This window comes from Macaca fascicularis, chromosome 6 (assembly GCF_037993035.2).
Source record: "Macaca fascicularis isolate 582-1 chromosome 6, T2T-MFA8v1.1".
NCBI lineage: Eukaryota > Metazoa > Chordata > Mammalia > Primates > Cercopithecidae > Macaca > Macaca fascicularis.
The window spans coordinates 175,477,540-175,500,000 of record NC_088380.1 but is presented as its reverse complement, the minus strand read 5'-3'; the positions used below and the strand labels follow the sequence as shown (position 1 = coordinate 175,500,000).

General features: G+C 44.0%; 1 protein-coding gene across 2 annotated transcripts in view; it reads left to right on the top strand.

The window, feature by feature from the left end:
- Window positions 1-22,461, top strand: part of SLIT3 (slit guidance ligand 3) — a 695,238-nt gene that overhangs the window by 620,583 nt on the left and 52,194 nt on the right. For both annotated transcript variants that reach the window (XM_065547045.1, XM_015452236.3), the window contains exons 21-23: window positions 11,449-11,517; window positions 12,972-13,043; window positions 13,648-13,719. In XM_065547045.1, coding sequence (XP_065403117.1) covers window positions 11,449-11,517; window positions 12,972-13,043; window positions 13,648-13,719 — 213 coding nt within the window. The remainder of the gene's footprint in view (window positions 1-11,448; window positions 11,518-12,971; window positions 13,044-13,647; window positions 13,720-22,461) is intronic.

Genomic DNA, 22,461 nt, shown 5'->3' with positions numbered 1-22,461 from the left:
CATTTTAGAAATACTACCCTGGAAGAAGAAGAGAATGAACAGCAAGAGGAACATTATCTTTCAATAAGCTACATGTATTATTGGATGGAGATGTGTGTGTGTGTGCACGCGCATGCATGTGTGTGTGTGCATGCATACATGCATATGTGTATCTATCTGTCTATATGTATGTGCGTGAGTATGTATATTTAAAATGTGTTGGCCACCAGTGTGCCAGGTACTGCTCTGAGAACTGTTCACAGAGACTCTCATTTAATCCTCAGAATTACATCAAGGTGGTGATTATTATAAGGTTCATTTTACAGGTGACTAAATGTAAGCTCAAAGAGGTTAAGTACCTTGCCCAAGGTCACATAGCTGTTAGATAGTAGAGTCAGGATGTGAGCCTCAGCGGCCTGACCCCTGAGCTGCTCCCCACATCACTCCAGCACTCTAGTGGAAATTCTGGCCTGGAGTGGAGTCTCTGGGAAGGTGACTTCCCTCCTCCTCCATGGACATTCAGCTGGTCTGAGTTCTTTGTGGGGCATCAGTCAGCACCACAAAGCTCCAAACAGGAGTGGGGAACACCCATTCACAGAGATCTGTGTGGAGTTTCATGCAAGGCAGATGTGTCCTTGTGTGTTTGCACTGGGGCTGAAACAGAGCATTTAAATGCAGGTCAAATGCAAAGGTTGACCTGCCAGAAACACTCGGGCAGTTCTAAGGCTGGTGGGGCAAGAGGGCAGTCTCCTGAAAGGGTCCGTCTGGGAGCCTGGGCTGGAGGCTACAGACAACTTTGGAGTTTAGAGTTTTCATGAAGGGCTTGCTACATAGAGAGCTCTCCCCACCACTGCATCTGCATTTCTGATGTGAAAGCTTTGATTCTGAGTCTTCTGAGCTGTGCTGCCAGGTCGCTGGGGACATTCTGCACTGAGAGCAACTTCTTCTTGCTTGGCTCCATCGTGCCAAATGCAGCTCTCCCTGAGGAGTTTAGGGGTTTTCATCACACAGATGACGTTTCCTGAGCATCTACTGTTGCCAGGCGGAGTGCGAGAATGCTGTGGTGAGCCAAGCGGACATGGTTCTGCTGACGTTAATCACAGAGTCACACGGAAGATGTCACCATGGGGGTCAAATGCTGTGACGAAAAGACAGCCAATGCTTTGGGAATCTGTAATGTCACTGGTAGGTGTGGAAGCTGATATTGGAGAAGTAGTGCTGGAGCTGAGATCCATGCATCTGTAGGAGTTAACCCAGCAAGGAGGGAGAAGAGAAACTAGTGCGTACGACGACCTGCCCCCCACCAGAAGGGATGGGGCATTTTAGGAAGGTTAAGGCCAGTGGAGTTGGAACCAGAGATCAAGGGAAAGTCTGATAAAAGATGAACTAAAGACAGGAGGCAGGGCTCTAACAGTTAATTTCCTGTCTCAACTGGGTAGGCTGTGGTGCCTGGTTGTTTGATCACACACTTGGTCTAGATGTCGCTGTGAAGGTATTTTGTAAATGCAATTAATATCTACAGTCAGTTGACTTTTTAAACAATATACTTAGGAGGTACAAGTACAGGTTTCTTATATGCATATATTGTGTTGTGGTAAAGTGTAGGCTTTTAGTGTCCCCATTACCCAAATACTGAACATTGTGCCCAACAGGTAGTTTTTCAGCCCTCACCACCCTCCCACCTTTTGTAGTCTCCAGTGTCCATTATTCTACTTGGTATGTCCACGTGTACCCATTGTCAAGCCCCCACTCATAAGCGAGAACATGTAGTATTTGACTTTCTGTTTCTGAGTCATTTCACTGAGGATAATGGCCTCCAGTTCCATACACATTGCTGCAAAAGACAGGATTTCATTCTTATTTATGGCTGAGTAGTGTTCCATGTATATAGATATTCCACATCTTTTTTTTTTTAATTTTTTTATTTTAAGTTCTGGGATACATGTGCAGAATGTGCAGGTTTGTTATGCAGGTTTATATGTGCCATGGTGGTTTGCTGCACCCATCAACCCATCATCTAGGTTTTAAGCCCCGCATGCATTAGGTATTTGTCCTAATGCTTTCCCTTCCCTTGCCCCGCAACCCTCAACAGGCCACGGTGTGTGTTGTTCCCCTCCCTGTGTCCATGAATATACACTACATTTTCTTTATCCAATCCTCTGTTGATGGACATTGAGGTTGATTCCATATCTTCACTATTGTGAATAGTGCTGTGATAGACATACAAGTGCAGGTATCTTTTGGATGTAATATTTATTTCTCTTTGGGTGTTTACCCAGTAGTGGCGTTGCTGGATCAAATGGTAGTTCCATTCTTAGTTCTTTGAGAAATCACCATACTGTTTTCCATAAAGGTTGTGCCGATTTACATTCCTACCAACAGCGTATGGGCATTCCTTTCTCTCCACATTCTCACCAAAAATCTGTGGTTTTTAGACTTTTTAATAATGGTCATTCCGCTGGTGTGAGATGGTATCTCATTGTGGTTCAGATTTGCATTTTTCTGATGATTAGTGATGGTGAGCATTTTTCATATGTTGGACTAAGTGTATGTGTGTTTTTGAGAAATGTTTATTCATGTCCTTTGCCTACTTTTTAATGGTTTTTTTTTTTTTCTTGTCAAGTTCCTTATAGATTCTGGACATTAGACCTTTCTTTAGACATACTTTAAAAATATTTTTCACATCCTGCGGGTTGTCTGTTTACTGTTGTTTCTTTTGTTGTGCAGAAGCTTTTTAGTTTAAGTCCCATTTTTATATTTTTGTTTTTACTGCATTTGCTTTTGAGGACTTAGTCATAAATCCTTTGCCTAGGCCAATGGCCAAAAGAGTTTTTCCTAGGTTTTCTTCTAGGATTTTTATATTTGCATGTTTTACATTTGGGCCTTGAATTCATTGTGAGTTAATTTTTTTTATATGGCGAAAAGTATGGGTCCAGTTTCATTCTTCAGCATATGGCTATCCAATTTTGCCAGCACCATTGATTGAATAGGGTGTCATTTCCCCAGTGTATATTTTTGACTTTGTTGAAGATCAGTTAGTTGTAGGAATGTGACTTTATTTCTGGGTTCTCTGTTCTGTACCATTGACGTATGTGTCCATTTTTATACCAGTACTGTGCTGTTTTGGTTACTATGGCCTTGTAATATAATTTGAAGTCAGGTAATATGATGCCTCCAGCTTCGTTCTTTTTGCTCAGGATTGCTTTGGGCTATTTGGGCTCTTTTTTGGTTCCATATGAATTTTAGGATTTTTTTCCTAATTCTGTGAAAAATGACATTGGTCATTTGATAGGGATTGCAATGAATCTGTAGATTGCTTTGGGCAGTATGGTCATTTTAACAACATTAGTTCTTCAAATCCATGAGCATGGGATGTTTTTCCATTTGTTTGTGTTGTCTACAATTTCTTTCATCAGTGTTTTGTAGTTCTCCTGATAGACATCTTTCACCTCCTTGGTGAAATATATTCCTAGGGTTTTGTTTTTGTTTTTGTTTTTGTTTTTGTCCTTGTCTTAGCTTTTTTAAGTGGGATTGCCTTCTTGATTTGGTCCTTGACTAGATAGTTATTGGTGTTTAGGAATGCTACTGATTTCTAAACATTCATTTTGTAGCCTGAAACTTTACTGAATTCATTTATTAAGTCTAAGAGTTTTTTGGTCAAATATTTAGTGTTTATTTTCTAGATATAAGATTATATCATCAGCAGAAATATTTGACTTCCTCTTTTCCAATCTGGATGCCTTTTGTTTTCTCTTCGCTGGTTGCACTGGTGAGGACTTCCAATACTACATTGAGTAAGAGTCTTGTTCCAATTCTGTTTTTTTTTTTTTTTTTTGAGAGGGAGTCTTGCTCTGTCGCCCAGGCTGGAGTGCAGTGGCGCGATCTCGGCTCACTGCAAGCTCCGCCTCCTGGGTTCAGGCCATTTTCCTGCCTCAGCCTCCCGAGTAGCTGGGACTACAGGCGCCCACCACCGCGCCCGGCTAATTTTTTGTATTTTTAGAGATGGGGTTTCACTGTGGTCTCGATCTCCTGACCTTGTGATCCGCCCGCCTCGGCCTCCCAAAGTGCGTCTTGTTCCATTTCTTAGAGGGAATTCTTTCAACTTTTTTCAAGGATGATGTTGGCTGTGAGTTAGTTGTATATAGCCTTTATTATTTGAGGTATGTTCCTTGTATGCGTAGTTTGCTAAATTATATCATGAAGGGATGCAGAATTTTATCAAATGATTTTTCTGCATCTATTAAGATGATCATATGGTTTTTGTCCTTATTTCTGTTTATGTGATGCATCACATTTATTGATTTGTGTATATTGAAGCATCCTTTCATTCCTGGAATAAATCCCACCTGATGGTGGTCTATTATCTCTTTGATGTGCTGTTGGATTCAATTTGCTAGTATTTTTTTGAGAATTTTTATGCCTATGTCCATCTAGGATATTAGCCTGTAGTTTTCTTTTTTCATTGTGTCCTTGTCTGGTTTTGGTATTAGGGTGATTCTGACCTCATAGAATGAGTAAGGGAGAATTACCTCCTCCTCAATTTTTTGAAATAGTTTCAGGAGGATTAATATTAGTTTTTTGTGTGCTTGTTAGAATTAAGCTATGAATCCATCTTTGGATTTATGGTCCTGGGCTTTTCGGTGGCAGTTTGGGGGGGGATATTTTGTATTACTTATTCAGTCTCTCTACTTATTAGGGGTCTACTGTTCAAACATTCTACCATTCCTGTTTCAATTTCAGGAGGTTGCATGCTTCCAGGAATTTATCCATTTGTTCTAGATTTTTTAGTTTGTGATTGTATAGTTGTTCATAATAGTCTGGTGATCTTTTGTATTTCTGAAATATCATTTGTAATGTCTCCTTTTTCATTTCTGATTGTATTTATTTGGATCTTCCCTCTTCTTGGTTAGTTTAGCTAGTGATTTATCAATTTTGTTTATCTTTTTGAAGAACCAACTTTTTCTTTTGTTAATCTTTTGTATTGTTCTTTTGGTCCCCATTTCATTTAGTTCTGCTCTGATTTTTGTTACTTCTTTTCTGTTTTGTTGTTCATACTAGAATCCTTAGTCTCACCATGATCTTTGTTATTTCTCTTCTTCTGTTAACTTTGGGTTTTTTTGGTTCTTCTTTTTCTAGTTTCTTGGGGTATGATGTTAGGTTGTTAATTTGTGATCTTTCTACCTTTGTGATGTAGGCATTCAATGCTATTAATTTCCCTCTTAGCACTGCTTTTGCTGTATCCCATAGGTTCAGGTATGTTGTTTTTTCATTTTCATTCATTTGGATTTTTTAAAATTTTCGTTTTAATTTCTTTGTTGAGCCAGTGGTTGTTCAAGAGCATGCCGTTTAATTTCCATGTATTTGGATAGTTTCAAAAGTTTGTCTTGGTATTGATTTATAGCCTTACTCCTCTGTGATCTGAGAAAATATTTGATGTAATTTCAGGTATTTTAATGTGTTAAGACTTGTTTTGTGGGCTAGCTTGTGGTCTGTCTTGGAGAATGTTCCATGTGCTGGTGAAAAGAATGTATATTCTTTAGTCGTTGGGTAGAATTTCTGTAAATGTCTATTAAGTCCATTTGGCCTAAAGTCCAATTTAAGTCCAGTGTTTCTTTGTTAATTTTCTGTCTCAGTGATCTGTCTAGTACTGTCGGTAGGTTGTTACCAAGACCCCACTATTATTGTATTGTTGTCTGTTTCTTTCATTAGGTCCGGTATTACTTGTTTTGTATATTTGAATTCTCCAATATTGGTTGTGTATATATTTAGGATTATTACATCCTCTGGCTGAATTGCTCCCTTTGTCGTTATATAATGACCTTTTTTGTCTTTTTTTACTGTTTTATGTGATATGTCTTTTTTATCTGATATAAGTATAGCTATTCATGCTCACTTTTGGTTTCTGTTTGTATGGAATATCTTTTTCCACTCCTTTACTTTCAGTCTATTTGTGTCTTTATGGGTAGGATAAGTTTTTTGTAGGCAACATATAGTTGGATCATGTTTCTTTATCCATTCTGACAATCTGTATCTTTTAGGTAGAGCATTTAATCCATTTATATTCAGGGTTAGTATTGATATGTGAGGCTTTGTTCCTGTCACATTGTTGATTGTTTTCAAGTTGTTTTATAAATTGTTTGTTTCTTTTTCTGTCTTTGTGGTTTGGTGAAATTCTGTGGTGTTGCCATTTGATTCCTTTCTCTTCCTCCTTTGTATAATTGTTTTATATGAACTGTGAGTTTTCTACTTTCATGATTTTTTGTGACAGTGAATATTGACCTTTAATTTTTACATTTAAGACCTCATTGAACATTTCCTATAGGATTGCTCTAGTGGTGGCAAATCCCTTAGTGTTTGCTTGTCAGGGAAGGACTTTATCCTTAATTTATAAAGCTTACTTTGGCAGAATACAAAATTCTTGGCTGACAGGTTTTTTTTTTCTTTCAGCACTTTGAAAATGCCATCACATTCTCTTCTAACCTGTAAGGTTTCTGTGAAAAGTCTTCTGTTAGTCTGAGGGGTTTCCTTTGTCTATGACTCCCTGCTTTTCTGTTGCTAATTTTAAAATCCTTTATTTCACTTTTATATTAAACATTCTTAATATAATATGCTATAATGATATTCTTTTTGCAATATATTTGCCTGAAGATTTCTGGGCCTCCTGTAAATGGATGTCTAACTCTCTTGATAGACTTCGGAAATTTTCATCAATTACTTTCTCACATATGTTTTCTAAACTTTTTGATCTCTTTCCCCCTTGGTAATATCAACGATTCGTAAGTTTAACTTTTTTCTCTCTTTTTCCCCTTGGTAATATCAACAATACATAAGTTTGGTCGCTTTATATACTCCCACACATCTCAAAGTCTTTGTTCATTCTTTTTATTCTTTTTTCCTTATTTTTGTCTGACTGGATTATTTCAAAAGACCTGTCTTCAAGTTCTGAGATTCTTTCTTCTGCTTGTTGTAGTCTATCATTGAAATTTTCTAATGTATTTTGTATTTCCTTCAATTAATTTTTTAGTTTCAGAATTCTGCTTGGCTTTTTTGTTTTTGTTTTTGTTTTTGAGACAGGGTCTAACTCTGTTACTCAAGCTGAAGTGCAGTAGTGTGATCACAGCTCACTGCAGCCTTGACCTTCCAGGCTCCAGCAATCCTCCCACCTCAGCCTCCCTAGTAGCTGGGACCACAGGCGCATGCTACCTTACCCAATTAACTTTTTATTTTTTGTAAAGACAGGGTCTCACTACGTTGCGCAGGCTGGTCTCAAATTCCTGGGCTCAAGCAATCCTCCTGCTGGCCTCCCAAAGTGCTAGAATTAAAGGCATGAACCACTGTACCTGGGCTTTGGCTTTTTTTTTTTTTTTTTTTTTTTTAAGATGTCTGTCTCCTTAGAAATTTCTTATTTATATCCTACATTGATTTTTACATTTCTTTGTGTTGGTTTTCAGATTTCTCTTGCATCTCATTGAGCTTCTTTAAGAATAACATTTTGAATTCTTTACCTGGCATTTCAAGGAATTCTTTTTGATTGGGATCTGTTGCCAGACAATTGTGGTCCTTTGGTAGCATCATATTTCCCTGCTTTTTCATATTTTCTGTGTCCTTCCTTGGATTTCTGCACATCTGGTGTCGCAGTCACTTGTTCTAATTGTTTGAAATTGGTTTTGTAGGGGAGAATGTTCTCTGAGGATGTATATATGTTGTTGATTAAGATACTTTGGCTTTGATTTTGAGTCCCTGTGGTAATGTGATCTTTGTATGAATTTGTCAGCAGGGCATAGGATCAGTGGTCTCTATAATCACATCCTCAGTGATTTAGGGTACCATTATTAGTTGAAGTGGTGGTAAAGTTTAGCTGGAGATTTACATGCAAACTAAGCCAGTCTTTGGGCCCCAGTAGTGGCAGCATAGAATGAGCAGCATAGAAGGTGGGAAGCTGCTGTCAATCTCAGGTCAACCCCCTTCCCAGCAACTCCCTCAGATCTCACTCGAGAGGAGATGCTCCCTGGACCAGCGCCTCTCTGCCTGTCCTGCTCATTCCTCCAGCTTCTGCCTCCAAGCTCCCCATAGCCACACTGTCCACAGAACACTTCCTGCAGCTGTGTGAATGATGGCCCAACAGTTTATCCTCCCCTCCTTCAGCCTGCACAGAGCAGAGTCTCCCTGGCCAAAGGAATAAGCTAGACAAGTACCCCATCCCGGTGTCTGCTCCTTCCCACCACCAGCTGAGTCCCTGCCCCTGCTGCGGAATAGGGCAAGCATCCACTCAGAATGCAAATGTCCCACAGCCTTTCATGTGGGGAGGGCAGAGGGTGAGTACAGATGAGAGGCCCGAGGAAGCTCTGCCACACCACCCTCTGCCCTTGTCTGCAGTCATGGCCTCTCATTGTGCTTTGAATAAAATAACCTCCAAGGCCTCAGCGTGATCTGCCCTGTCTCCCACTGTCCTCTCCTGGCCCACGAGACTTCAGCCCCTCAACCTGCCTTCTCTGCCTCGGAACTCAAGCTCTGGACTGTCCACAGGCTGCATTCTTGCCAGACTCTTCCACCTCCCCTGCTCTTTCCAAGTCTTCACCCTTTTCACCTATCAATCCTCATCTTAAAATATGTCCTCCTCAGCTGTGCATCTTCCTTTTTTTTTTTTTTTTTCCTGAGACAGAGTCTTGCTCTGTTGCCCAGGCTAGAGTGCAGTGGCACCATCTTGGCTCACTGCAACCTTGGCCTTCTGGGTTCAAACGATTCTCCTGCCTCAGCCTCCCTAGTAGCTGGGACTACAGGCATGCGCCACCACACCTAGCTAATTTTTGTATCTTTAGTAGAGACGGGGATTTGCCATGTTGGCCAGGCTGCTCTCGAACTCCTGGCCTCAAGTGATCCACTTGCCTCAGCCTCCCAAAGTGCTGGGATTACAAGAGTGAGCCACCGTGCCTGGCCAGCATATGTCTTTTCTTTTTTTTTTTCTTTTTTTTTTCTTTTTTTTTTTTTTTTTTTTGAGACACAGTCTTGCTTTGTTGCCCAGGCTGGAGCGTAGTAGCGCAATCTTGGCTCACTGCAACCTCTGCCTCCTGGGTTTAAGCGATTCTCCTGCCTCAGCCTCATGAGTAGCTGGGATTACAGGCATGTGCCTCCACATCCAGCTGTATTTTTTGTATTTTTTTTTTTTAAGGAGGGGGGTTTCACCATGTTGGCCAGGCTGTTCTCAAACTCCTGACCTCAAGTGATCCACACGCCTCAGCTTCCCAAAGTATTGGGATTACAGGCATGAGCCACCATACCTGGCCCCTCGACTGCATCTTTCTGCAGTAAGCTCCTTGGAGTTTCCTTGTTCCTTCCCCAGAAAGCACAGATTGCAATTCATAATTTATATTTCTTTATACATCTGTCTGCTTGCTCTCATGCATGCACTCTCTCTCTCCCCCCATCTCCCTCCCTCCCTCTCCCCCTCCCTCTCCCTCCCTCCCTGCCTCCCTCTTCCTCCCTCCCTGCCTCCCTCTTCCTCCCTCCCTGCCTCCCTCTTCCTCCCTCCCTGCCTCCCTCTTCCTCCCTCCCTGCCTCCCTCTTCCTCCCTCCCTGCCTCCCTCTCCCTCTCCACCTATATTTGATTTTTAATTGCCTGAAAGCAGGCATTATGGCTATCTTGTTCCCCAGTATATACGATACTTAGCACATCATAATCGTTCAATAAATACTTGTGCCTGAATTAATGCATGCATGCATGAATGAATGCATTTCTCTTGGCTTTTCTGTCTGAGGGCACAATCTAAGCATGTGCATGATTGAATTTTAGGCTCCCTGAGACAGAAGTGGAATCTGGTTCATCCTTGTATTTCCCCCAGGATTTAGCATAGCTCTTGGCCCATAATGGGTACACAACCAAGGATCAAACCTAAAGGACATTAGTCCAATATGCCATGGCCACCCAAGACCTTATCAGGTCCAGTCCAGCATCCTGTGCCATGAGAGTCCCCAGGGGCCAGCCATAGGAGGAAAGTTACTTGGTCTTAATTAAACAATTAAAGATAATGTAAGATAATGTACGTTCCAATGTGGCCTTAAAGCTAAGGCTGGTTCAGTCATTGACACCTTGACCCATATTCTGTTTTAACCCATTTCTATCCCATTCAGTCATTTTGTGGTAGGTCTACTGGACACCAGGTAGTGTGCTAGCACCTTATTACTCAAAATGTGGTCTACAGACCAGCAGTTACCACCATCACCCAGGAGCTCATTAGAAATACAGATTCTCCAACCTTACCCCAGAGTTAGGGTCAGAATCTGTGGTCTAGCAAAATCCAGGTGATTTGCATGTATGTTGAAGTTTGAGAAGCACCAGGCTAGCAAAAGAAAACCTAGGTCTAGCCTCATGGAGCTTAAGGCAGACACTTGACAAATGGATGGCAGTGGCTATGTGTTGACTCTTCTAAGAGAGGATACTATGGGAGCTTTAGATCACCAAGAAGATCAAAGCAGTTCTTGTAAACCATCTTAAATGTTCTTCAGCTTTGTCCTGAGAGCAACAGAAAGCCTGGAAAAAGGGGTTTACAGCAAGGGTGGGGGTGAAGGAATTGGCCTGTCCCCGCTTGAGGATAGCATTAACTTTTATTTACAGTAGGAATAACCTTTGTAATTCATGATTACATAATTGCAATGACACTTTCTTGTCTTAAGCCACACTTGAGTCTCTGAGGAGGCGGCCTCATCCTAGGTGAGCAGGTCAGTGTAGGATGCTGAAGTCCAGGCAGGTCTAGGCTCAGCCTTTGCCTGTCCGGAAGGAGTCCCCATCTGTTGGGTGCAACCTCACTCTGAGCCCCTGTTCCTTCCTGCCATGTGGTCCTTCTGCTGGGAACTGTAGTACAGTGCTATCTCTGTCATTTCCTCAGTTTCCAAATGTACATCACAGATAGTCAACGTTGAATTAGGGTTCTTAAAATATATCATGCCTGGCTCAATTCTCCCAACAGCTTCTGGAAGCTAAGTGTGGAATTGTGGTAAGACTACAGTCAGAGCTGGGTTCAAGTCCTAACTCAACCACTTGCTTGCTGCATGACCTTGGGCAAGTGTTTTAACATCTCTGAACTTTTCTTCAACTGTGACTTCCTGCCACATAAGGATATTGTGAGGTCTGAGTATAAAATGCGTGCTTTGTTTATTAAACACATATTCATTGAATACCTACTATGTATCAGCTCTGTAAACAGCCACAGGGGGGATCCAATGGTGGGCAATTTTAGACAAGAATCCTGCCAACATGAAATGTATCAGTCCAATGGAGAAAAAATGTCATTAATTTGATAATCAAATAAATATTAAATGACAAATATAGTCATGCTTTGAAGTGGGGGAGGGAGGTTCTAAGAGTAAAAGAGGGACCCAATCCAGCCTGGAAAGTCAGGGAGGCTTCTCTGAAAAGGTGAGAATTTGTACAGTGTCTCTTTCTCAGGTGTTGTCACTCCGCGCCTCTTTCAGGTACCTGGAAGGAAACCACCTAACAGCCGTGCCCAGAGAGCTGTCCGCCCTCCGACACCTGACGCTTATGTAAGGAGCCCAGTATTGGGTGGGGTGTTTATTTTTCCCTCCTGGGGTCGCTCAGGAAACTGAGGTGGATGGTAAGAGGAAACAGAGCTGCAGGCTGATGCAAGTGGTAATTGAAAGATGCCTATGTCTGCTGAGGAGGACCAGAAGCCAGCCTACAACGGGAGAGTGGGAGTTCTTGCAGAATGAAAGAGCATTACCCTTGGGAAAGTAGGAGACCTACTGAGAAAAGGTGAAAGGACACCATCTCTCTGTGGGCTGGATTCCTATAAACTCCTGAAACCAGCCGCTAGATAAGGATTTCTCAACCTCGGAACTATGGACATTTGGGGTTAGATAATTCTTGGTTGTTGGGAGGCTGTCATAGACATTATAGGATGTTTAACAACATCCCTGGCCTCTCCTCACTAGATGCCAGTAATACTTCCCCCAGTATTGACAACCAGAAATATCTCCAGACTTTGCCAAATGTCACTGAAGGAGCACAAGTGCCCCCAGTTGAGAACCACTGCTCTAAAGCAATGGTCCTCACCGTCAGCTGATTACAGAAATCACCTGAGCAGTTTTTGTTTTTTTTTTTAAACTACTGATGCTCAAGCCCATGCTAGATCAATTAAATCAGAATATCTGGGCATGGAACTCAGGCATCAGAGGATTTAAAAGCTCCCCAGGTGATTCTAATGTGCAGCTAACATTGCCACAGCTCTGAATGTTTATCCCCACAGGGAAGCTCGAGGTTGCAGCTGGCAGAGGACTGCACCCCCACCAACCTCAGTCCTCCTAAGAGAGAACCTGATAAGATGGAATAAATGAATGTCAGAAGAGAAGGGGGATAGAGGAACAGTGAAAAGAATTAATCAGGGGGAAAAGTACTAAAACAAGGAGAGATTGTTATTATATTTATCATATTTTGTTGGTACAGTGAAATGGCTGAATAGTCATGTAACTGAATGATTGACTATCTGCATAAGTGAAAAGATGGATAAATGTACGACAATTGCTTGAATGATTGAATAAGTGTTTGAATGGAAAATGACCATTTGGATGAATGAGTGGGTGGATAAGTGGGTGGATGGATGGTGGGAGGGAGAAAAGGAGGGTGGGATGGATGGATGGGTGGGCAGGCAGGCAGGTGAGTGTGTGGGATAAATATGATAAATAGATGAGGGGTAGATGGGTGAGTGGGTGGGTGGGTAGGTAGATGGATGGATGGATGGATGGATGGATGGATGGATGGATGGATGGATGGATGGGCGGGCAAGCGGATGGGTGAGTGGGAGAGTAGATAAATAGGCCAGCAGCGGGATGGATAGATGAATGAGTGAATTAATGAATAGGTGGGTGGATGGGTGGATGGGTAGATGGGTGGGTGGATGGCAGGTATGTGATACTTGGGAATGGCCTCCTACAGATGCAACTAAGACAAAAGCATGACCCCTCTGTTTTACTTTTCCTAGTGACCTGAGCAACAACAGCATCAGCATGCTGGCCAACTACACCTTCAGCAACATGTCTCACCTCTCCACTCTGTGAGTATGCTGAGATGCTGTTTACCATGCCCGTGGGCCCAGCAGGAGATGGTCACTCTTTCCCTCCCTCCCAGCAGGACTGGGTTCTCTGCCCTAATGACCCTCAGGCCTATGGCTGCCCTAGCATAAGATAGACCTTAATCATCAGAAGGAAGATAAAGTAGGAAGCCTTCCACTGTCCAGGCAATTAGAGAGGAACTAGAACCTCATCGCTTCTGAAGAAGGCTGTCTTAGGAGCACCTTTTGTGGTTTGTGAATTTTCTTTCCCAGTAAATGGTTTTCCTACACAATTATATTTTGCTCAGACCCATTTATTTCCCATTAGCTTTGCACATTGTGAGCACTCATCACTGGACAGGAGAGAGAGGTGATGGACAAGCTGGTTAGAAAACCAGCCTGCAACAGAACCTGAGTAAACTGAGGAAATAAAGCCAGTGCACTTCCTGGATTGGTGACGAGGTTTCTTGTCCCTTTAGGGGATGTTCTGTCAATATATCAACATTAAAAAGATAAACCATTTGCTTTGGTTCACAACGTGAACAGTGCATCTATGCATGGTAGAGAGTAGAAAGACACAACAGGGCACGTGCCTCCTTTTCCACAGGATCCTGAGCTACAACCGGCTGAGGTGCATCCCCATCCACGCCTTCAACGGACTGCGGTCCCTGCGAGTGCTGTGAGTACCCCAGCGTGCTGATTTTGACTTACACATTGCTGAGTGACAGCAGGAAGCAGACTAAGCACTCTCCTTCCCCACTCTCCTTTGCCCAAAGCCCACTCCACCAAACACACCTTCCTACCCAGTACCCTTATTTGCTCAGTGGAGTGGAGAGTGTACCCTTGAGAGTCTGCCATTCCCAGGCTCCAGCCCACTACCACTGTGGAACCTTGAGCAAATCACTCAGCCCCTTCAACTTTCTGCTTCTTTATGTGTAAAATGGGATCAATAGCACCTCCCTTGTGAGGATTAGGATATGCAGTTGTATCCTGCCCTCTAGTTTGGGCATAGTGTGTGGCCATAGCCACGTTTCGACATCATTCTGTTTACAGTCGTTTCCTCAGAGGGGCGATGCAGCATGGTGAACCTCTGCATGGAAACACAGCTCCTACCCCAGAGATCACAAGCTGGAAACCCAGGGCCCCGTCCAGCTCGCAGACAGCTATTAGTTAGCAATTGTGGGGTTGGCTCATAAAGTGTCTTTTTAAAAACACAAAGCTTAATAAGCTGTCAACATTTAAATATCAGGAGGTTTCTTGCACAAATCCCACCCTCTATATTCTTTTGGAAAATTGAGAGACCTGGCCATACCAGGGCCCTGCCTCTGCATTCCTGCATGGCTGAGCAGCCCTGCCCCTTTAAACAGAGTCGTGCAGGCTGCAGCCTCCACACCCAGCCCGCTCTCCTTGCCTGCCTGGCCCTGTCCTACACATGGGTAGCTGAGTGTCTTCTCATCCATAAAATCAGATAATTATGGTAATTGCCTCACAGGGTCTTATGAGGATTAAATGAGATACTGTAAATGAAGTACTTAGCACAGGTCTGGCACTGTAAATGCTTAAGAAATATTCACTTGTTACTATTCTTATATCATAGCTTGCTAGGGCAGGAAGGCACCCCACCACCACCCCCAACCCTAGGCCTGATTAACTCCTGATTTTTGTGCCTTCCCATCTTGCTTCTGCTTTATTAGCACATTCCTTTGAATTCCTTTGGTCCTTTGAATATCACCCTTGAATGCTATTCATGAAAACAGAGATGCCAGATACTCCGCCCCCAAACCTGTCAACTTCCTGACTTTTTAGATCATTATTACTATAATGGTGATCAACATATTTTATGGGACAGTTTTCTTCCTCTCACCTTTTGCAACAGTGCTGTGAGACCAAGACAATTCTGCCCATTTTAAACATGGAGAAACCGAGGCCCAGACTGGTGAAGTCACTGGCCAAAGTCTAGCAGGTAGGAGGTTGCAGAATCCAGCCTCCTGGGACCCGGGGCCCTTTCCAGAGCTCAGTAGCAATCCACAAACAGCACCCAACAAGCTAGTCCATTTCGGAGTCTCTGGGCTGATGTGAATTATTGAGGCCCACAAAACACCGGTGTCAGCGACAACTCCCGCCACATGTCATCTGCGCTGTTATTAAAAATCAATTCTCTGGGGGCAAAGAAGTGCCCGCGCTGACAGTGTGCAATCTGTTACTGTCACTTATTTATTATCCACCTTCTCTGGGGAGTTTGAGAATGGAAACATCAGCACAACCATTTCCCTGTTTCCAGTTGAACACAGCAGGAGATGGGCTCGTATCACTGGCCAGGGCTGAAGCCGGACCTGCTCCCCCTTCCTTCTCCTACCATTCCCCCTCAATCCCAACCTATTGTCTTCCATCCCAGTCTAATAGTTCTGTGCGTGGGTTCGCTGCCAGGAGGTGGGACCTGCCAATTTGAAGGAATCTGCATGCATCTGTCTGTAATTAGTGTAGTGATGGTGGGGGCAAATCAATATGTAAGAGGGAGAGAAAATGTTTGCCTGTCCATCTGTCTGTCTTTTGGGGTGGTGGGGGTGATGGGGTGAACACCACCAGCCTGGCCAGGGTTTTCTCCTTCCTCGGCATCGTGTTTGCCCCAGCCCGGCACTACTACTGCCATGAGTTCATCAGCGGTACACGTAATCATACAACACGCTGGCACTTGCTTCTTGAAATACGAGTGAGTAGGCTTGCCCCAGCGTGGTGGCTCACACCAAAGTGTAATCCCACCACTTGGGGAGGTCGAAGCAGGAGGATTGCTTGAGCCCAGGACTTCAAGACTAGTCTGGGCAACATGGTGAAACCCTGTCTCTACCAAAAAAATACAAAAAATTAGCCAGGCATGGGAACATGCTCCTGTGGTCCCAGCTACTTGGGAGGCGGAAGTGGGAGAATGGTTTGAGCCTGGGAGGCGGAGGTTGCAGTGAGCTGAGATCACGCCATTGTACTCCAACCTGGGCAATAGAGCCAGACCCTGTCTCAAAAGGAAAAAAAAAAAAGAATTAATAGGCTTTTAGCATCATCATTTTAGAATCATGAGATTTTGTGCATAACGAGGGATCTTAGAGCACCTCAGTCCAACCATCTACCTCAGTGGGGAGCAACCGTTTTCTGCCTAAGGGCCAATTCAGGAAAAGTAAAAATGTTTATAGGCTACATTTCTTTTACAATATTTGTATCCTTTCTCCCACTAATTACACACCTAGGAATTTAGGTTAAAGAATCATCCAAAATGAGGGAAAGGTTCTGTGCATTAAAATCTTTGTTGTACTGTTTTTTTTAACCTAAATTTTAAATATTACCTACAAGGGCCACAGTGGGGAAATGTTTAAGGAAACCATGAGGCAACCAGTCAATGAAGTGCAATTATTAAAAGAGGCAAAGACGAAAACTAGATAGCACTGTGGGGAAGCGCTCATCGCATAGCGCTACATGGAGAAATACACCTAACTTGTATATGTGTTACAATTATAACTTGTAGACATTTATACCTATGAAGAAAGACTGTAAGAGAGCAAATGAAAAAAATGTGATATGTTTATATAAAGTCATTTCTATAACAAATGAAGGCAAAGGTAAAGATGAATGAAGACCGGGTAGGGTGGCTCACGCCTGTAATCCCAGCACTTCGGGAGGCCAAGGCGGGTGGATCACCTGAAGTCAGGAGTTCAAGACCAGCCTGACCAATATGGTGAAATCCTGTCCCTACTAAAACTACAAAAATTAGCCAGGCATGGTGGTGTGTGCCTGTAGTCCTAGCTACTCGGGAGGCTGAGGTGGGAGGATCAATTGAGGCAGGCAGGTGGAGGCTGCAGTGAGCAGTGATTGAACCACTGCACTCCAGCCTGGATAACACAGAGCAAGACCTTGTTTCAAAAAAAATAATAAATCAATAAAGATGAATGAAGATGGCAACATAGATGGTAACATATTTACAACTGAGGGAGCTGGAAGAAAGATTGGCTTTTTAAAATCAAGAATTACATTATCTACAACTGCATTTGAACATTTATATATTCTTTCCTCATTTCTGAGGGGTTTCATTCTTTTAATTAAACTTTCAGAAATGACCAGAGACCCAGAGATGTTGGGTGTTTGCAGCAGGAAGAAGAATGAGCGTCAAGGTTTAGTTTTGGAGTAGACAAAGGCCAAAAAGCGATCTGGAAAGCAGGAAGAGAAAATTGACATTTAAGAGAGAGAGGGAGTGTGTGTGTGCGTGCGTGTGTGTCTGTGTGTGGGTGGATATGAATACATTTCAGGACAGCACAACAGGAAGGTGGTCGTTTAGCCCTGAGTACAAAACACTGTGTGAAAAATGCTTTTTCTACTTGGCTCCGAATCTGAAAATAGAAAAAAGAGAACATTCTTGTGGACATCCTCATCCTTCTTAGGGGATCCATGCATCCCCTGATCTTTGCCCCACACCAAGTCACATGCCTTGTATGTGTGTGGTCCCAACTGTCTTGCCCCAGGCACAGGAGGGCCACCTGGAATCCGTTAGCTCTGGCAGGCAATTTCAGTGTGTGCCCATGAAGGAGCCAGTGGGATTATCATTCAGCATCCTTTGTCATTCACCATCCTCAGTATTTTTAGCTCCTAGTCCCTGAAGTGAGAATTGTGCTGTTTATACACATGGGGCTGTTCATCACTGCTCTACTAATTGCCTGAATTCTCCTTAAAACATCCATGGAAAGAAGCCCTTTGCTTGATTACCTTCTGAGACAAAGAGTTCACTCCCTTACCAGGCAACTCTATTCCACTTTTGACCAGCTATTAGAGCATCAGAAAAATTCTTCTGCTGAGCCAGAGGGTGACTCACTGTGGCCTCCCAACCATGGGTGAGGGCTGGCACTTTGACATCTCTAAAATAAAAATCAATAAACAAAAGTTTAACTGCAGAATTTAGGATTGAAGAGTGAATAATGAAAATTTTTCTGTCCAAACGTTTCATGTATAAGAAGAAAAGACAGGCCAGGCACAGTGGCTCACACCTGTAATCCCAGCACTTTGGGAAACCGAGGCGGGTGGATCATGAGGTCAGGAGATGGAGACCATCCTGGCTAACATGGTGAAACCCCATCTCCACTGAAAATACAAAAAATTAGCCGGGCGTGGTGGCGGCGCCTGTAGTCCAACTAGTCGGGAGGCTGAGGCAGGAGAATGGCGTGAACCTGGGAGGCGGAGTTTGCAGTGAGCCGAGATAGCACCACTGCACTCCAGACTGGGCCACAGAGCGAGTTTCAGTCTCAAAAAAAAAAAAAAGAAAAAGAAAAGAAAAGACAGATTCAGAGAGGTTTAGTGACTTGTTCAAGATCACTCATCCTTTCCTGAATACCTGCTATGGGTTAGCTGCTGTGCTTAACTCTGAAGGGGGAAAGAAAACAGAATGTGAATGAGACACAATTGCTGCCCTCAGGGAACTCTTGGTCTAGAAGGAGAAGTCAAGTAAATAAGCAACTACAATACAGGGTGATACCTGAGAGAAGAGCCATGGGGATGCAAGTGAGAGGCACGCAACCCAGTCTTAGCCACCCAAAAGGCTTTCTGAAAGGAAGGTTAATAATCACCACTGACATTCATCAAACCGTGGCTAGGCGCTGCGCACCGGGCTAAGTGCTTTGGTTATGTTATCTTAGTCACCTTCTACCTTGTGAAGGATACACCACTGTTATCCCCATTTCACAGATCAGTAAATAGAGGCTGAATGAGATGAAGTAACTTGCCCAAAGTGATGCAATCAGTAGGTAGTCAAGTTGGAATTTAAACCCGAGACTATTTGTTTTCAGAATCACTCTTCTTAACTTGTGCTTTCAGGAAGGACTGAGACTGAGAAACCAGAGGGGGTTACCTAAGTAGGGATGGGAGAGAAGAACATTCTAGGCCGGGAGAACATAAATGTCCTGGACAGGGGCCCTGAAGTCAGGAAAGGCATATCACCGGGGGAATCACAAGAAGCCACAGGGGTGGCTGCAATGTGGCTTCTGGGGGCAGGAGTGGGAAGAGATGCTGCCGAGTAGCCCCAAGGCACAGGCAGAACCAAGGCTGGGACTCACCTCTGGGCTCCTAGCCCAGTGCTCTTTCTACCACATTCTACCTGCTTCCCCATCGCAGACTAGCATCTGTTTTTATCTGCACCCATTTCAGACTGGAGGGAGCTGGCCTGTGTAAAAATGAGGTGTTTTCCTCCTCACCCAGAGAGGCCTCTGATGGGAATTGAGGAGTGGGGTGAAATGGAAGACGCAGAGAGAAAGGGGACAGGCACCGACCACTCTGCCAAAATGCAGTGTCTCCTCTGCAGTCCTGGAATCAGGTCGCAGGACTCACCATGGCCTTTGACATACAAGCTGCACACTTTCAGGCTTCTACCTTATGTGGGTAACTCCCAGAGGACTGGCCCCAAAATCCACTCAGAAACATAGAGGAGGAGTCATGACAATGATAGCAATCATCATAGCTGATGTGACTGAGTGCTTCTGAACCCCTGGCATCCAGTCTTTCAATCCTCACAGCTAGCTTATGAAGTAGTATATTAGCTTTCCTCCTGGGCAAAGAGGAAGAAAATCTGCTCACACCACCTTAAGCATAAAGAGAATGTATCAACTCAGATAACTGAAGAATGCACTGGAAGATACCGGGCTCTAGGGCTGGATGCAATGACACTGTCAGAATGTGTCTGTAATCCCAGCACTTTGGGAGGCTGAGGCGGGCAGATCCTGAGGTCAAGAGATGGAGACTATCCTGGCCAACAGGGTGAAACACTGTCTCTACTAAAAAAATAAATAAATTAAAAAAATACGAAAATTAACTGGGCCTAGTGGGTGCACACCTATAGTCCCAGCTACTCAGGAGGCTGAGGCAGAAGAATCGCTTGAACCCAGGTAGTGGAGGTTGCAGTGAGCTGAGATCATGCCACTGCACTCCAGCTTGGCAACAGAGTGAGACTGTCTGAAAAAGAAATACGTAGGCCGGGCGCAGTGGCTCACTCCTGTAATCCCAGCACTTTGGGAGGCCAAAGCAGGTGGATCACTTGTGAGGTCTGGAGTTCAAGACCAGCTTGGCCAAGATGGCAAAACCCCATTTCTACTAAAAACACAAAAATTAGGCAGGCATAGTGATGCACATCTGTAATCCCAGCTACTCAGGAGGCTGAGGCAGGAGAATCGCTTGAACCCGAGAGGCAAAAGTTGTAGTGGGCCAAGATCGTGCCACTGCACTCCAGCCTGGGCAACAAAGTGAGACTCTGTCTCAAAAAATAGTCATAAAATAAAAAATAAAAAGAAATGTGTCTCTGCCTCTCAGCCCTGTTTTCGTAAGTGGATTTCATTCTCAGGCAGTCTTTCTCTGTTTAAGACACAGAGGGTCCCGATGGGCTAAAAGTTTACATTCTAGTAGCTTAGCCACCCCACAAAATTAAACTGTTTCTGTCCTCGTCATTCCAGAGAAAGCCCCAGAAGTGTCTCTCCTCGGCTCCCTTAGGTTGCACGCTCAACCTCACACCAATCACTGTGACTCTGATTGGCCAGACCTGAGCCGTAGCTTCCTACAGAGTCCAAACCACTGGGACCAAGAGGTGGGGCATGGTGATCCCCAGTAGAAAATAGAGGAACTGCTACAGAAAAGAGCATTGATACCGAGAAACCCACACCCCCTAAAAATGTCTACTAGATGTAGTTACTAAGAATTCCTCCATTTTAGAGATGAAAAATCTGAGAAACCAAAAGATCTGAGAAACCAAAAAATCTGACAAACCAAAAGTCAGTTGTCTCAGCTCACACAGCCAGTACAGAGGAGGGATTCACACCCAGGCAGGCTGACTCCAGAGCCTTTGGTTCTTAACCCCCAGATCACCTGGGAACAGCTTAGCCCGCTCAGAAGAGAATTCACGCAGCCCTACCCACATTTAGAATGAGGATAGTTCCCACTGTTCACTGTATGAACTGTAGGACTTAGGGGTTCACAGACCCAAGGTTCATGCAGCCCAGAACTGAGGAATGGTTGTGCCCTAATGTTGCCCTGGTGATGCCCTCATCCGCATTCTGAAATTCTTAAGTTTGCCTTTAACATCCCCTAAGGGTTAGGTGAGGAGGAGGAGTTCCAAGTGCTTGAAGATGAGTCACTGAGAGTTGACAGTTGCTTGCCAGCCCAGCCTCTGGGAGGCATCAGGGAGAAGGGGAGGAGAAAGCGGAAGGAGCACTCGTTCTTCCACTTCTCTGGCATCCTTTAGGATGGTGGTTTGACAGGCAAGAGTACTTCTTTGGGGGCCAAACCAGGATGGAGAACCTGCAGTGTAGGCAGATTTAATGAGTTGTCCTAGTAAGTTACAATCCTGTTACTCTGCAGGTTGGTTTGTTTGTTAGTTTGTGATGGAGTTTCGCTCTTGTCTCCCAGGCTGGAGTACAATGGTATGATCTCGGCTCACTGCAACCTCCGCCTCCTGGGTTCAAGCAATTCTCCTGCCTCAGCCTCCTGAGTAGCTGGGATTTCAGGTGCCCACCACCACACCCGGCTAATTTTTGTATTTTTAGTAGAGAATGGAGCCTGACTTGCAGGTGTCACAACGCTAAAGCTGCCCTTGGGTCGTCTGGTGTTTTAAAATTAGGCCTCATTTGGAAATGACTAACAATGAAGCTGGGTGCATATGCAAAACAGCAAGCAGCCATCAAAGTCAATAGCAGTCAGGGGCTGGTATGATTCATAAATAGCCTCATGAATTAGAGGCTAAATGATGCTGATCAAAGTGTTAGGAAGTGCTTCTAGCTCTTCCTTCCCCGGGGAGGCGAGAAGCTATCATGAACACTCTGGATGGCTGTTTGCCTTCTTCCTGCTGTCCTAACTGCCTAAGCATTGAGGTTCACTTTCACCCTGCGAATTTCACCAGAGAACTGTGAGGTGGGAGGGGAAGGAGCCGATGGTGATGAGGATGTCCACAGAGGGTAACTAAGAGGAGAAAGAGAAGAGGAGATTACATGGAAAGAGGAGAGAAATAAGGGCCTTGCCTTAAAGCAAAAGGAGAAATCTTTTTAACCCTTGCTACTGGCATCAGCATCACCTCCGACTTTGTCAGAAATGCAGAATCTCAGGCCCCACCCCAGACCCACTGAATCAGAACCTTTGGAAGTGGGGCTCAGGAATCTGCATATTTACTAGCTTCCGAAGCTCACTCAGTGTGAGAGCCACTGTTCTCTATCAAGAGTAATTAGGCTCATGTCTCTATGTCAGTTGAAGACCAAGGGCAAGCTAACTTCAGTTGAAGGGAGAAGAAGAGCAAATTCATTCGTTATTATTCCATCTGTACTTCCACTGTCAGCATTAATTGTCTCTTTGTTCTACCAGGACTCTCTGCCTGCAATAAAGTTGTTAGTCCTTACCCTGAAGGGTGATTATCGCCAAC